At 42.7% G+C, this 17,592-nt stretch overlaps 1 protein-coding gene across 6 annotated transcripts in view; it reads left to right on the top strand.

Annotated features, from left to right (window-relative positions):
• rpgra (retinitis pigmentosa GTPase regulator a) overlaps positions 1-17,592 on the top strand; it is a 128,117-nt gene that overhangs the window by 88,677 nt on the left and 21,848 nt on the right. For all 6 annotated transcript variants that reach the window (XM_067992862.1, XM_067992861.1, XM_067992863.1 and 3 more), the window contains one exon: positions 11,687-11,842. In XM_067992862.1, the coding sequence (XP_067848963.1) occupies positions 11,687-11,842 (156 nt within the window). The remainder of the gene's footprint in view (positions 1-11,686; positions 11,843-17,592) is intronic.

The following is a 17,592-nucleotide window of genomic DNA, read 5'->3' as shown; positions in this document are numbered from 1 at the left end:
TAAAAAGCAGGACAAATCCAATCCAGCCAATTACCGCCCCATAGTCTACTCTTAATCATTAGCAAAGTGATGGAAGGTGTCGTCGACGTTGCTATCAGGCGGCACTTACTCACCAATAACCTGCTCACCAATGCTCAGTTTGGGTTCCGCCAGGATGCTTTGCTCTAGACCTCATTACAGCCTTGGTCCAAACATGGACAAAAGAGCTGAATTCCAGAGGTGAGGTGAGAGTAATTGCCCTTGACATCAATGCAGCATTTGAGCGAGTGTGGCACCAAGGAGTCCTAGTAAAGTTGAAGTCAATGGGAATCGGGGAAAACTCTCCAGTGGCTGGAGTCATACCTAGCGCAAAGCAAGTTGGTAGTGGTTGTTGGAGGCCAATCATCTTAGCCCCAGGACATCACTGCAGGAGTTCCTCAGGGCGGTGTCTTAGGCCCAACCATCTTCAGCTGTATCATCATTGACCTTCCCTCCATCATAAGGTCAGAAATGGGGATGTTCGCTGATGATTGCACAGTGCTCAGTACCATTCGCAACCCTCAGATAATGAAGCAGTCCGAGCCCGCATGCAGCAAGACCTGGACAACACCCAGGCTTGGGCTCATAAGTAGCAAGTAATATTTGCGCCAGACAAGTGGCAGGCAATGACCATCTCCAACAAGAGAGTGTCTAACCACCTCCCCTTGACATTCAATGGCATTACCATTGCTGAATCCCTCACCATCAACGTTCTGGGCGTCACCATTGACCAGAAACTAAACTGGACCAGCCACATAAATACTGTGGCTACATGTGCATGGCCAGAGGCTGGGTATTCTGTGGCAAGTGACTCACCTCCAGACTCCACAAAGCCTTTCCACCATCTACAAGGCACGAGTCAGGAATGTGATGGAATACTCTCCACTTGCCTGGATGAGTGCATCTCCAACAGCACTCAAGAAGCTCGACACCATCCAGGACAAAGCAGTCCACTTGATTGGCACCCCATCCACCACCTTAAACATTCACTCCCTTCACCACCGGCGCACAGTGGCTGCAGTATGTACCATCCACAGGGTGCACTGCAGCAACTCGCCAAGGCTTCTTGAACAGCACCTCCCAAACCTGCGACCTCTACCACCTAAAAGGACAAGGGCAGCAGGCGCATGGGAACACCACCACCTGTACATTCCCCTCCAAGCCACACACTATCCTGACTCAGAAATCTATCGTCATTCCTTCATCGTCGCTCGGTCAAGATCCTGGAACTCCCTTCCCAACAGCACTGTGGGAGAACCTTCACCACACGGACTGCAGCGGTTGAAGAAGGTGGCTCACTACCACCTTCTCAAGGGCAATTAGGGATGGGCAATAAATGCTGGCCTTGCCAGCGACGCCCCCATCCCATGAATGAATTTTTTTTAAGAAGTCTTTTTTCTCCACGTAGCTTCTCCCCATCTCCCCACTTCTTCTCCTTGACCTCATGTCCTCTGTGAGACTCACCTCCAGTGCTCTTGATACCCTCATGACCACACATCTACCTCTCCTTGGCCAAATGCTTCCTGACGTCAATGACTCCCTTTCCTTGGTTTCTGTTCTGTCCTTTAAAACCTCGTTCCTCAGAAAGCCCAACCTCAACTCCTTAGCCCTCCCTACCTACCACCCCACCATTCTGACAGCACCCTGGGAAAAGTGACAAACAAGATATTTTGTGATTGCTGACTGGGCATGCTATCCCTCCTTGTCCAATTTGTGGTGTTCAACACTGCTGACTACTTTATCCTTCTCCACTCTCCTATGTGGTCCATTTACGTGGCACCACCGTGCTTAGTTCCACTTATAAATGTTCCAATCTAGCAAGCACATCTTCTCTAATGGCTCTTTTCTCACCCCTCCATATTTATCTTTGGTGTGTCTCGAGATCCCATCCTTGGTCCTCTCTTATTCCTCATTTGTATGCTTCCGATTGGCAACATCATCTGTAGACATGGGGTCAGCTTCCTTATGCAAGATGATGACACCACAGATGCCAGGGCAATCTGGACACAATCGGCCAAAGCAGTGCAAAGGATCGGAGCATTTAAAACTTAGGTGAGTTACGCCCAAAACCTCTTGCGCTCGTATTTTCCACGATCTTTTACGCTGGTTCAAGATTCAATTCGCCCGAATCAGGCCCTGTCCACAAAACTGGCCACGCCCTAAGGTCGACGTTGCGAGATTCCGCCGATTGCGCTGGTTCGGGAAGGCTCTTCAAATTGTGCTCATTTTCTTAGGTGCACAGGCACTAGTAGGCACGTTTTATAAGTTTTTTCATATCAAAAAATATTTAATTTACCAAGAAATTGACTAGTGTACCCCAGTGAAACTTTTAAATGGTTCAGTATAGTTTTTCTTTTAAAGTCATTTTCAGTGATTTTAAATCAGGTTACTCACAGGCGGAGGACTGGACACCCTTATTAAAACTGCTTTTGGTAATAAACCCATTTTCAGCTGTATTAATGAAACTGCACCTGTTTACCACTCTTAAATGCATCAAGGAATACTTTTTAATGGAAAAGGAAAAAAAGGAACAATTACGTTCTATTACGCTGCCCAATTGCGATGGTTCCTGAAATATTTTACATTTGTGATTATGCAAATAAATTTTAGCGGAAACTTGAACCGTAACCGAACCAGCACAATTTTCCGATTGTGCCAAAAGAGGAAACACTACCTCAAAGTGTCAAATTGTACACCTGCTGAGATCAGCTAATTCAGTGCGGACAGGAGATAAAACTTTGGAATTTTCTGGTCTGTATGGCTCAGCTCCACACTGGGTACTTAGCAACTGAACCATCCGGTAAGCAAGGGGTTAGATTAGAATATATTCTAATTCTAATAATCCAGCTATTCTGAATTTTTACATGTATGCTACCACATAGTTTGACCTTCACAGAGTAATAAGTTTTTAAAAATTTAACCTCACTTTGCACTACTTAAATTTTATTTTCCACAAGAGTTTTTTGTTTATTTGTGATCACAAAAATGTAAGGATGTTCTGTGAATCTGTCAGCGGTTTCCATGATTGAAAATTATATTTTGGTTTTTGTTCATAAACATTTTGTCCATCTTTGTTAATCGGTAAATTTAGAATATTTTCTGATGCAGCAACTTGACAGATTTAAAGAGTATAATATTTAGAGAAGAAAGCAGATACCAATAATGTATTGTTTAATACCACAATGAGTTTTACAGAAAACAGCTATCTCTCTGATATCTGAATGAGAATGGAAAATGTTTTCTCTTTCATAAATAACGACGGAAAGTACTGACTAGTAGTATTTGTAGCAGCTGCCAGTGGGATAATCCAGTAAAAATTAAATATGAATAGACTGTTTTGTTCTTCACTTAACGCCATTCCTGAGCCTTGAACTGAAATATGTAGGATTACTTATTCTAACTATGTAGCAGGGCAGTATGAAATACCAGTAAATCAATGTTCTGAATTCAAGAAAGGCAGTAGTTACTGTATTAAATACGTCTTTCGCAGTCATCGATGTCACTTCTAATTGAGTAAATGTTTTAACTAGAAGAAACATATAATTAACATTTATATTTTACACTAATGTTATGAGTACTTGTTTTAAAGAAACATATTAACTGGGATGGGATGACACTTTGGGTCAGACTATCCAAGGAGCTGCTGCCGCTCTGGCGCCATAACTTCACTGTAAGTGCAGCAGAAACCCCGATCACGCGAGTAAACAGGGTTTGCACCGCACTTTCGGGAAGTTACATTAGCGAAACATGAGCAGCTCTGAGGAAATTCTGGGTCATTTACTGGGTCTTGGAATGCTTTGCCACTGGGAGGCAGAGACTACTGCATCTTTTAAGGGAAAATTGGATAAATATTTGAAACAGAGGAAGATACAAGGTTTTGGGGAGAGAGTGGGTTTAGTTTTGGATAGCTTTGGCCAAGAGCCAGCACAGACATTATGGGCCGAATGACCACCTTCTGTGCTGTAAACATCAGTGGTTCTAACATAACCATTGTGTACATTAGACTATGTGTGATGGGAATCTGTAAAATTGATAAAGAGAAATAGCAACCTATTTCAACATGTAAAGTTACATTTAAAAAAAAATTCTCATAAAATATATAATTATTACCTGGCTATTCTGAGCCCATTACTAATATGGTAAAAGAGTTTAGGATGGTGTAGTGCGTTAATACATTGCCCTTTTCCCTCTGGAGCTTGGATTTGAATTCAGCCCAGATAGAAGGGGTCCTGTAAGGGTTTTATGTGAAGCACCAGCCACCAGTGAGCTAAACAGGGAACCTTAGAGGCAGGACGTTGGTATTCAGGCCATAAGCCTATCAGGCCAGATGTAGCAGTCAAACAATGAGCTTTTCATAGCAACTGTTTGAGGACTTGCTCTCGTTACTGCATCATCAGAATGTTGCTAATTCTCCATTCTTAATAATCTGAAAGTCCCAACTTGGAAGAGCCATTTTCCACTGCTGCCAGAAGGAAAGCACAGAGAGTACCACACGTACGTAGCCACAGGATGTACATGGGGGTCATGAATGAAGTTCACAAACTGCACGCATGCATACCATCATGAAAAATAGTTCAAAGGCATAGAGGTAGAAATTAGTCTGGAGCCATTTTCAGGTCCAGACTCGGCTCTGACGAGCGTGCACGTGAAGCAAGAGGCCTGAGGATCGATAGGAATTGATCCTCGGACCTCATTAGCATACTTGGTGCGAGCTGCTGGCACTGGTCGCGCTTCCACAGGGGTTGGCGGGGGTGGGGGGGGGGAAGATTGCAACTCATTTCGAATCGGGGGAAACACTCTACCAGTTTTTTAAAATAAAAAAATGTTCGCAATCTACCTCTGGTTGGCGGCAGATATGACTGTTGAAGGTTCCTGAGCAGGGCAGGCTTGTCCCGCTCATCGGAGAAAACATTCTGAAAAGGTTCCTCAAGGGCATTTGGCCCCTCCTGTTTCAGGTGTCTGCCCAGGAAGCCTAGAAAACGGGCCCCACGGATTTAACAGTGGGACCATCGCCTGTGCAGATTGGGCGCAGGCCATCCCACTGCTAAAATGGTGTGTTGCACCCATTTTGTATCCGAGAAACAGGCACAGCACGTATCAATTTCTACCCCATAGTCTTTGCCTTTGTTTCTTATGCTATGTGTACTTTTGAATAGATGAAGGGCACATTAAGTTTAAGAATTGGAAATGGTTGCCTATGCAACAAAAAGAAACAGACAACCTGGCTTGTGGCAGATAATTTGTGTATCTTTCATTATGTACAATGTAATGTTTCCTATGGGTTTAAGCTTATCATAATGGATCACTCTGTGTTACTTAGTCTCCACAAGACCAATGAATGACCGTTCGTTCTTTGGCATGAGCGATTTCTTTAACTGAAATGTGTAGCAGTCAGATCTTTAACCTGCTATGTGTGTCAATCTTCATCTGAAAAGGTGATGACAGCTGAAACAGGACAAAATTCCATTGTTTTATTACAAGTTTGATCCATTACTGCCAGTTTTGACTTGGACTTACAAATGATGCATACACAAGCCAGAAATTGAACATGGCATGCTTTATTTGGAAACTGCCTCACCCACTTAATTAGCCATGATGTGGAGATGCTGGTGATGGACTGGGGTGGACAAATGTAAGGAATCTTACAACACCAGGTTATAGTCCAACAATTTTATTTTAAAATCACAAGCTTTCGAAGATTATCTCCTTCGTCAGGTGAGTAGTGAATGAGAGGTTCTCAAATCGCATATCTTATATTAGGCTGGGACACCATCACACCAATCAAAGGTGTCGTTGGTGTTCAGACAGGTTAGCCACGGAAAACAGTAGGTCCCAGTATGCTGAATACACAATGTGTCAAATTATACAGACAGAAAGAGACCCGAAAGGCAGAGAGAGAGAGAATTTCCAGTTGTATTAAAAACAGATAACTTTTTTTTCCCCTGCTGGTGGGGTTACGTGTAGCGTGACATGAACCCAAGATCCCGGTTGAGGCCGTCCTCATGGGTGCGGAACTTGGCTATCAATTTCTGCTCGACGATTTTGCGTTGTCGTGTGTCTCGAAGGCCGCCTTGGAGAACGCTTACCCGAAGGTCGGTGGCTGAATGTCCTTGACTGCTAAAGTGTTCCCCGACTGGGAGGGAACCCTCCTGTCTGGCGATTGTTGCGCGGTGTCCGTTCATCCGTTGTCGCAGCGTCTGCATGGTCTCACCAATGTACCATGCTCTGGGCCATCCTTTCCTGCAACGTATGAGGTAGACAACGTTGGCCGAGTCACAGGAGTATGAACCATGTACCTGGTGGGTGGTGTCCTCTCGTGTGATGGTGGTATCTGTGTCGATGATCTGGCATGTCTTGCAGAGGTTGCCGTGGGAGGGTTGTGTGGTGTCGTGGACGCTGTTCTCCTGAAAGCTGGGTAATTTGCTGCGAACGATGGTCTGTTTGAGGTTGGGAGGCTGTTTGAAGGCGAGTAGTGGAGGCGTGGGGATGGCCTTAGCGAGGTGTTTGTCGTCATCGATGACATGTTGAAGGCTGCGGAGAACGTGGCGTAGTTTCTCCCCTCTGGGGAAGTACTGGACGACGGAGGGTACTCTTGGTTGCGTCCCGTGTTTGTCTTCTGAGGAGGTCTATGCGATTCTTCGCTGTGGCCAGTCGGAACTGTCGATCGACAAGTCGAGCGTCATATCCCATTCTTACGAGGGCGTCTTTCAGCGTTTGTAGGTGTCCATCGCGTTCCTCCTCGCCTGAGCAGATCCTGTGTATTCGTAGGGCCTGTCCATAGGGGATGGCCTCTTTGACGTGGTTAGGGTGGAAGCTGGAAAAGTGAAGCATCGTAAGGTTGTCTGTGGGCTTGTGGTAGAGTGAGGTGCTGAGGTGCCCGTCTTTGATGGAGATTTGTGTGTCCAAGAAAGAAACCGATTCTGAGGAGTAGTCCATGGTGAGTTTGATGGTGGGATGGAACTTGTTGATGTTATCGTGTAGTCTCTTCAGTGATTCTTCGCCGTGGGTCCATAGGAAGAAAATGTCGTCGATGTATCTGGTGTATAGCGTTGGTTGGAGGTCCTGTGCAGTGAAGAAGTCGTGCTCGAACTTGTGCATGAAAATGTTGGCCTATTGGGGTGCGAATTTGGTCCCCATGGCTGTTCCGTGTGTTTGGGTAAAGAACTGGTTATCGAAGGTGAAGACATTGTGATCCAGGATGAAGCGGATGAGTTGTAGGATGGCGTCTGGAGATTGGCTGTTGTTGGTGTTGAGTACTGAGGCTGTTGCAGCGATGCCGTCATCGTGGGGGATACTGGTGTAGAGTGCCGAGACGTCCATCGTGGTGAGAAGTGTTCCTGGTTCAACTGGTCTGTGGGTGCTGAGTTTTTGTAGGAAGTCTGTAGTGTCGCGACAGAAGCTGGGGGTTCCCTGTACGATGGGTTTCAGGATGCCCTTGACATATCCAGAGAGGTTCTCACACAGGGTTCCGTTGCCTGATATGATAGGACGTCCGGCTGTGTTGGCTTTGTGTATCTTTGGGAGGCAGTAGAAGTCTCCCACGCGGGGAGTACGTGGCCTTCGAGACACACGACAACACAAAATCGTCGAGCAGAAATTTATAGCCAAGTTCCGCACCCATGAGGACGGCCTCAACCGGGATCTTGGGTTTATGTCACGCTACACGTAACCCCACCAGCAGGGAAAAAAAAGTTATCTGTTTTTAATACAACTGGAAATTCTCTCTCTCTCTCTCTCTGCCTTTCGAAGGAGATAATCTCCGAAAGCTTGTGATTTTAAAATAAAATTGTTGGACTATAACCTGGTGTTGTAAGATTCCTTACACTTAATTAGCTTAACTGGTGTTTTATCTGCTCTTTCCCAAACCCATTTTCAGCATCGCAAACCTATGTCACAAACTGTTAACCTCGATCCACAGCACTTGACTGATTCAATGTGCACAGCACTGGTATTTGAAGATGTTGTTAATGTGGTTGGAAACATTACTTTCACTCAGAAAATCCCTCCCTTCATTGTTTGGGTAAAGTATGAGCGAGTCTTACCCACAGTTGACAATAGCATTCATTACTTAGCATTGACCTTCACCTAGACCTTTTTTTGTAAACAAAGTAATTATTAAACATTTAGGTATGAGGAGTCCTGACCTTTTTATGTTACAATAATTTTGAAATAGGGTGTGGGTCTTACATGCACAAGGTATCAATGTTTTACTTTAAAATTGTCTTCACTAAACAAAATAAGGGTGATATTTCAGCCACTATAAAGCCATTTTAATAAATGTGGGCCATTCAAAGTGGTAAAAGAGTATGCCTGTGTCGTTTATTGAAGGTACAGTATCTGGTTTTGCAAAGTCTTTACATTTATTATAGATGTGATGATTTTACTGCACGTTTACAATAAAACCTTACTGGAAAAAATTAACATTTGCATAAATGTTTCTTATAGTAAAATATATTGGTTTGATGTAGCCACTACATGTGGATTGCACTCAATTTCAAAAGATTTCAACAGATTTATTGAATTTTGCCTAATTAATTCCAGTTTTGGGGGAAAAAAGGATACATTTATATTTCAAAAGTTACAAAGCAGAGTTAAACTACCTTAAAGGAGTTATTGTAGATTTTACTTATTAATCTTGGCATGCCATGTGCCTAGACCCATTAAAGAAATAGGGCATTATTAAACAGTGGACTTTGATGGAAACAGGCCAGTCTCACCACTGAGAACCTCTTGTAAGGTTGAATTGCCTGCCAGCTTAGCTGTTGGTCACAGAATATTTGTGGTAGCTTAACTTGTATAGTAAAAATCACATTTCATTTGAGTTTAATTCTTCACTACCTGGCAACTTTTTGCTGTGGCTTCTCTGGTCCTTTGCAATCTCAGTTACGTTTAAGTTTTTCCTGCTTAGTTGCTGGTACAAAGCTAGCCAACATAGCAAGCAGATTGCCTGCAATTTTGTGGGGGTTGTTCATCAGAATAATTGTTCATAGCTGAATCACAGATTTGGTCCTGAGCAAAGAGCTAACCTTATGTGGGATGCACAATCTGGCCTTCAGCTCAAATTTAAAGGGACCCACGGCGAGGAATCACTAAAGAGACTACACGATAACATCAACAAGTTCCATCCCACCATCAAGCTCACCATGGACTACTCCTCAGAATCAGTTTCTTTCTTGGACACACGAATCTCCATCAAAGACGGGCACCTCAGCACCTCACTCTACCGCAAGCCCACGGACAACCTCACGATGCTCCACTTTTCCAGCTTCCACCCTAACCACGTCAAAGAGGACATCCCCTATGGACAGGCCCTGCGAATACACAGGGTCTGCTCAGACGAGGAGGAACGCGATGGACACCTACAGACGCTGAAAGACGCCCTAGTAAGAACGGGATATGATGCTCGACTCATCGATCGACAGTTCCGACAGGCCACAGCGAAAAATCGCATAGACCTCCTCAGAAGACAAACACGGGACGCAACCAACAGAGTACCCTCCGTCGTCCAGTACTTCCCCGGAGCGGAGAAACTACGCCATGTTCTCCGCAGCCTTCAACATGTCATCAATGACGACGAACACCTCGCTATGGCCATCCCCACACCTCCACTACTCGCCTTTAAACAGCCTCCCAACCTCAAACAGACCATCGTTCGCAGCAAATTACCCAGCTTTCAGGAGAACAGCGTCCACGACACCACACAACCCTGCCACGGTAACCTCTGCAAGACATGCCAGATCATCGACACAGATACCATCATCACACGAGAGAACACCACGCACCAGGTGCCTGGTTCATACTCCTGTGACTCGGCCAACGTTGTCTACCTCATACGTTGCAGGAAAGGATGCCCCAGAGCATGGTACATTGGCGAGACCATGCAGACGCTGCGACAACGGATGAACGGACACCGCGCAACAATCGCCAGACAGGAGGGTTCCCTCCCAGTCGGGGAACACTTCAGCAGTCAAGGACATTCAGCCACCGACCTTCGGGTAAGCATACTCCAAGGCGGCCTTCGAGACACACGACAACGCAAAATCGTCGAGCAGAAATTGATAGCCAAGTTCCGCACCCATGAGGACGGCCTCAACCGGGATATTGGGTTCATGTCACGCTACACGTAACCCCACCAGCTAACAAATGTTATCTGTTTTTAATATAACGGGTCATTTGCTGTCTTTCTCTTCCTTCTGGATGTTTCTATGTTTCTGCCTCTCTCTCTTTTTTTTTGGTTGTTTGTATATTCGGTGGCCTCGTAGGTAACACCTCTCTGTCTGCACACTGTGATTGCCTTGGCAACGGGCAGTTGGAAAGACGATCTGTAATCACCAGGTATTGTTCTGTGATTTATAAATGCGAAGGGTTCGAGGATTTCATTTCCACATTCACCTGAGGAAGGAGGAAGCCTCCGAAAGCTTGTGAATTTCAAATAAAATGGTTGGACTATAACTTGGTGTTGTAAAATTGTTTACAATTGTATAGTAAAAAGCTCAACAAGGAAATGCTGGAGGTGATGCACAGGTTTTGATAATTAGTTTTTCTGTCTGAGAGTTGTATCTATTATAATAGCCCATACTTACAAATTTTAAAAATTCTTATTTTGGATGTAAAGACCTGTTTGAGATGTGACGTGTTTGTTGCCTTAGAGGTACAAATTCTGGTTTAAAAATTGGTTCAGTATAATCCAGAAACCTCTTCCCCCTTTCCTGCGCCCCAATGATTTTCCTTGGCTGACAATTCATTATCTTGGATTCCTAAAGATTTAGGCATGAAGAACTTACTTAATTGGGTATGGTGGAATAAAATCTAATTGCAGAAACATAAAAATGGAATTATAGGTAAGTATGCACTTTTTTATGTTAATAGAAATATATTTTCAACAATAATTAACAATATTGGAAATGGTTGGATTATTGCCTAAATAAATCTTGACAAACTTTTAGTGCAGCATTATTAAGCATTCTTGTAAGGTCTAAAATGGATCAATGACAGATGTACAAACAAAAAGTTGGAGGAAAAATACTTGATTGAAAAAGTTATACAAGTGGAATTATTCCAGTTTGTTAGTGAAAACATAGATATTTTATGACCACAGGCAACAAAACTGAGGGGGAAAAGTGGAAATTGTGTAAAGTAATACTGCAGGTACCAGTATCTACCATTTGTAATGCACAGTTGGTAGACTGGTAGCAAGGTGAAGTGAGAACAGAGGCACGAGTACTTCAACTTATACACAGAGCTCTGCTCCACCAACAGCTAATTTTTAATGCTTGGAGAGCACAGAGGGAGTGTCCACTTTCTCCCAACGTTAAAAAGATTCTATACGCAATTTTAAAAGTTCATAGGAGTGTCTCATTTTTGCATAGGACTGAATATATTCTACAACCATTGTGTTCTCAAAGTGGTGTGAGATATTTCTCAGAGAATGGTCTTATAGTACTTGGCCTTAGTGTGCTTGTGTCAGATCAGGACCTAGCACACAAATTGCATTACCACTTTTTGCATCATGTTGCCAAAATAAGGGACTATATTAATGCAAGCACATATTATTACTTTTATTTATTCAACAATTTTGCTCAAACAGTTAACTTTTTCTTGTACTGTTTTCTTTGAGTGGGAATATAAAGTATTCTGAGATAAATTGATTAATTTACTTTTGTTGCAGAGAGAAGTTCTAAAAGATGAAGATGAAGAGGTTGAAGATAATGAAGAAGAGGATGAAGAAGAGGATGGGGATGTAGATGCGGTGGATAATGGTGAAGAAACAGCAAAAAAAGAACAAGAAGCTATTAATGAACGAGAGAATGATGTCAATAAACAGGTTGGACATCTTATGTTTATTATCTTAACCTTCAGACAGCTAGCTGGTTCAGGGAAGCTCCTGTCACCCAGTATGATTGGTTTCGTAAGTTTTTAGCTTGCGCACTATGATGCTTAATAAACAGTAATAAAGCTACTTAAATATCAGGAATAGCTTTTTCACAGGAAGAACCTGAAACTATTCAAATAAATATTGAAAACACAATTTCACATAAAAAATTTAAAATGTAAACACTTTACCACTCATCAACTTGTTGTCCCCTTTTTCTTTCTTCTTTCCTATTGGCTCCCTGTTTGTTATTATTTTAACTTTAATTTTTTCCAACTAATAATATATTCCTTTCTACCCTTTTTTCATTTGTTTTTACTTTAAATCTTTAACCTAGCCTCATTTTTCTGTATCCCAGCTCCTATGTTAATTTTAAAAGTGGGATGTATAAACACCGGTAGCCCCGGTAAGAAGTGTGTTCCCAGATGAAAACCTTATCTATGGTGCACCAAATGTGTGACTATCAGAACCATTTACAGGAGTGTTGCAAAAGTGCAGTCAGTGGAGGACAGAAAGGAAATCAAGAAACCTTGCACTATTGTAAATGAAATTGTAAAGCACTTAGTATGTTCCAGTTCTTTAGGCACGTATTTCATTTGACGTATCAAGCCAAGGGTTCAGGTAAGGGTAAATTTATAAATCTAAAAGGAAAAGTAAAGGCCATAGAGCAGTGTAGCAATTTGGGTAAAGATAAACAGACTGTGTCAGGAAGGGACAGTGTGTTCAACGGTATTAGTGCATCAGTGAACAAGATCAAATCAGGGAAAAATAATAAAAAGTTAAAATTAAAGGTGCTTTATCGCAATGCACGAAACATTCGTAACAAGATAGATGAATTAACGGCACAAATAGAGATAAATGGGTTTGATCTAATAGCTATTACTGAGACATGGTTGCAAAGTGACCAAGGTTGGGACCTAAATATTCCAGGGTACTTGACTTTTCGAAAAGACAGACAAAATGGAAAAGGTGGGGTAGGGATAGCCATGATAATAAAGGATGACTTAAGGACAGTAGTGAGAAATGATCTTGGCTCGGAAGATCAGGAAGTAGAATCAGTATGGGTGGAGATAAGAAATAACAAGGGGCAAAAAACTCTGGTGAGAGTGGTTTATAGGCTCCCTAACAGTAGTTATACTGTTGGACAGAGTATTAATCAATAAATAAGAGGAACTTGTAACAAAGGTAATGCAATAATTGTGGGGGACTTCAATCTTCATATAGACTGGGCAAATCAAATTGGCAAAAGTAGCTTGGAGGATAAGTTCATTGAATGCACTCAAGACAGTTTCCTAGAACAATATGTCGTGGAACCAACCAGGGAACAGGCTATTTTAGATCTTGTCTTGTGTAATGAGACTGGGTTAATTAGTAATTGCATAGTAAGGGATCCGCTGGGGAAGAGTGATCATGATCTGATAGAATTTCACATTGAATTCAAGAGTGACGTAATTAAGTTCAAAACTAGAGTCTTAAACTTAAACAAAGCAAATTACATAGGTATGAGGGGTGAGTTGGCTATGGTAGATTGGGAAATTAGATTAAAAGATATGATGGGAGATAAGCAATGGTGAACATTTAAAGAAATATTTCATAATTCTCAATGAATATACATTCCATTGAGGAATAAAAACTCCATGGGAAAAGTGATCCATCCGTGGCTAACTAAAGAAGTTAAGGATAGTATTAGATTAAAAGAAGAGGATTATAATGTTTCCAAGAAGAGTAGTAAGCCTGAGGATTGGGAGAGTTTTAGAAACCTACAAAGGATAACCAAAAAATTGATAAAGAGGGAGAAAGTTGAATATGAGAGTAAACTAGCAAGAAATATAAAAACAGATTGTAAGAGTTTCTACAAGTATGTAAAAAGGAAGAGAGTAGTGAAAATAAACGTGGGTCCCTTAGAAACTGAGACAGGAGAAATTAAAATGGGGAATAAGGAAATGGCAGAGATGTTAAACAAATATTTTGTATCTGTCTTCACAGTAGAGGACGCAAAATATATACCGGAAATAGAAGGGAACTAAGGGTCCAACAAGATTGAGGAACTTAAAGTAATTAATATTAGTAAAGAAAAAGTACTGGAGAAATTAATGGGACTAAAAGCCAACAAATCTCCTGGACCTCATGGCCTACAAAATGGGGTTCTAAAAGAGGTGGCTGCAGAGATAGTGGAGCATTGGTTGTGATCTTCCAAAATTCCTTAGATTCTAGAACGGTTCCAATGGATTGGAAGGTAGCAAATGTAACCCCACTATTCAAGAAAGGAGGGAGAGAGAAAACACGGAACTACAGGCCAGTTAGCCTGGCATCAGTAGTCGGGAAAATGCTGGAATCCATTATTAAGGTCGTAGTAATGGGGCACTTAAGAAAACATAATATGATGAGGCAGAGGCAACATGGTTTTATGAAAGGGAAATCGTGTTTGACAAATCTACTGGAGTTTTTTGAGGATGTAACTAGCAGGATAGATAAAGGGGAACCAATGGATGTAGTTTATTTGGATTTTCAAAAGGCATTCGATAAGGTGCCACACAAAAGGTTGTTACTTAAGATAAGGGCTCATGGGGTTGGGAGTAATATATTAGCATGGATAGAGAATTGGTTAACAGACAGAAAACAGAGAGTAGGAATAAACGGGTCATTTTCAGGTTGGCAAGCTGTAACTAATGGAGTGCCACAAGGATCGGTACTTGAGCCTCAGCCATTTACAATCTGTATTAATGACTTAGATGAAGGGGCCAAGTGTAATATATCCAAGTTTGTTGATGATACAATGCTAGGTGGGAAAGTAAGCAGTGAGGAGGACGCAAAGAATCTGCAAAGGGATACAGACAGGTTAAGTGAGTGGGCAAGAAGGTGGCAGATGGAGTACAATGTGGGGAAATGTGAGGTTATTCACTTTGGTAGGAAGAATAGAAAAACACAATATTTTTAAATGGTGAGAAACTATTAAATGTTGGTGTTCAGAGGGATTTGGGTGTCCTTGTACATGAAACACAAAGTTAACATGCAAGTACAGCAAGCAATTAGGAAGGCAAATGGTATGTTGGCCATTATTGCAAGGGGGTTGGAGTACAAGAGTAAAGAAGTCTTGCTGCAATTGTACAGGGCTTTGGTGAGACCACACCTGGAGTACTATGTACAGTTTTGGTTTCCTTACCTAAGGAAGGATATACTTGCCTTAGAGGCGGTGCAACAAAGGTTCATTAGATTGATTCCTGGGATGGATTGTTGTCCCATGAGGAGAGATTGAATAGAATGGTCCTATATTCTCTGGAGTTTAGAAGAATGAGAGGTGATCTCATTGAAACATATAAGATTCTGAGAGGGCTTGACAGGGTAGATGCTGAGAGAATGTTTCCCCTAGCTGGAGAGTCCAGAACTAGGGGGCAGAGTCTAAGGATAAGGGGTCGGCCACTTAGGACTGAGATGAGGGGGAATTTCTTCACTGAGGGTTGCGAATCTTTGGAATTCTCTACCCCAGAGTGCTGTGGATGCTCAGTCGTCGAGTATATTCAAGGCTAAGATTGATAGATTTTTGGACACTAAGGGGATCAAGGGATATGGGGATCAGGCAGGAAAGTGGAGTTGAGGTCAAAGATCAGCCACGATCTTATTGAATAGTGGGATCAGGCTCGAGGGCAGTATGGCCTACTCCTGCTCCTATTTGTTATGTTCTTATATTCCTCCGTATGTGTTTCATGATAGCTTTATTTTATTAATCCCAATTCCCTGCCTTTTTCCCCAATCTTTTAATACCTTTGCATCCCAATTTGGTATCCATCTTATTTATAAACGGCTGAGTTGACTTTACATCTCTAGTGTGTCTGTCATTTTGTAATCAGTGATCAGGAACTCGTATGTTGTTAATACACTTCTTAAGTCATTGGTCCTGATATTTCATCTACTCAGCCTCCCACGGTTTTCAAGCAAATTGTTTACTATGGTGAAAGTTTCAAATAAATGAGATCCAAGTTAAAAAAAATAGCAAGTTAGTAACACGGGAAGTGAAGTGGACCTTTTTCATACAGCTGTAATATACTTTGACAAGGGAAGGCCCTTTTTTATTATTAAGAAACCAAGGTGAAGGGCCAAGACCCATAATGCAGCACATGGCTGAAAAGAGTAAAAAGAGACATCAAAGGTAGTAGCAGTTTGCGAGACTTGGGAGAGACATGAGAAAACTCCATCTTGGAAGAATTCACATAAACACAATTTATATTCCGCAGAAGGGTATCAAAGATATCAAATTTATACGGTGGTGTAGTGGTTCTGGTACTGAATGATCAACCCAGAAGTTGAGAGTTCAAATCTGTTGATTTGTGGATTGACACCAAGAATGCTCCCAGATTGTTGTAAAAACCGAACTGTTTCACTAGTGTCCTTCAGGGAAGGGAATCTGGCAGCCCTACTTGATTTGGCCGACATACTACAATCCCACATTGTATTGTTGATTCTTAATGTCCTTTGAAATGGCCTGGAAAACCACTCAGTTGTAAAAGCCCATCACCACCTTCTCAGCAATAATTTTTTTTACTTGTTCATGGGATGTGGGCATCACTGGCAAGGCCGGCATTAATTGCCCTTGAGAAGGTGGTGATGAGCCGTCTTCTTGAACCGCTGCAGTCTGTGTGGTAAAGGTTCTCCCACAGGAAGGGAGTTCCAGGATTTTGACCCAGCGACATTGAAGGAACGGTGATATATTTCCGAGTCGGGATGGTGTGTGACTTGGAGGGGAACGTGCAGGTGGTGTTGTTCCCATGTACCTGCTGCGCTTGTCCTTCTAGGTGGTAGAGGTCGCGGGTTTGGGAGGTGCTTTCGAAGAAGCCTTGGCGAGTTGCTGCAGTGCATCCTGTGAATGGTACACACTGCAGCCACTGTGCGCCGGTGGTGAAGGGAGTGAATGTTTAGGGTGGTGGATGGGTTGCCAATCAAGCGGGCTGCTTTGTCCTGGATGGTGTCGAGCTTCTTGAGTGTTGTTGGAGCTGCACTCATCCAGGCAAGTGGGGAGTATTCCATCACACTCCTGACTTGTGCCTTGTAGATGGTGGAAAGGCTTTGGGGAGTCAGGAGGTGAGTCACTCGCCACAGAATACCCAGCCTCTGACCTGCTATTGTAACCACAGTATTTATATGGCTGGTCCAGTTAAGTTTCTGGTCATTGGTGACCCCCAGGATGTTGATGGTGGGGGATTCGGCGATGGTAATGCCGTTGAATGTCAAGGGGAGGTGGTTAGACTCTCTCTTGTTGGAGATGATCATTGCCTGGCACTTATCTGGCGCGAATGTTACTTGCCACTTATGAGCCCAAGCCTGGATGTTGTCCAGGTCTTGCTGCATGCGGACACGAACTGCTTCATTATTTGAGGGGTTGCGAATGGAACTGAACACTGTGCAATCATCAGCGAACATCCCCATTTCTGACCTTATGATGGAGGGAAGGTCATTGATGAAGCAGCTGAAGATGGTTGGGCCCAGGACTTATTTGACAATGATATATCCACTACATTCTAAAGGGATCGGAGGTGGTAAGCACTGAAGGATTGTGATCTGACGTGAGTTGAATGGAGGCTGGATTGATCAGCAAAAATGTTAATAGGATTGGATGTGATTGGTGAAGGTAATTGATATGAATAGAGTGGGAAACAGGACAGAGTCTTGGGAGGGAAGGAACTCTTGAGTTAATGGAAAAAGAGAAG

Source organism: Heptranchias perlo, chromosome 11, assembly GCF_035084215.1.
Source record: "Heptranchias perlo isolate sHepPer1 chromosome 11, sHepPer1.hap1, whole genome shotgun sequence".
Taxonomy (NCBI): domain Eukaryota; kingdom Metazoa; phylum Chordata; class Chondrichthyes; order Hexanchiformes; family Hexanchidae; genus Heptranchias; species Heptranchias perlo.
Note: the sequence above shows the minus strand (reverse complement) of the source record. Positions and strands in the feature narration are given on the sequence as shown.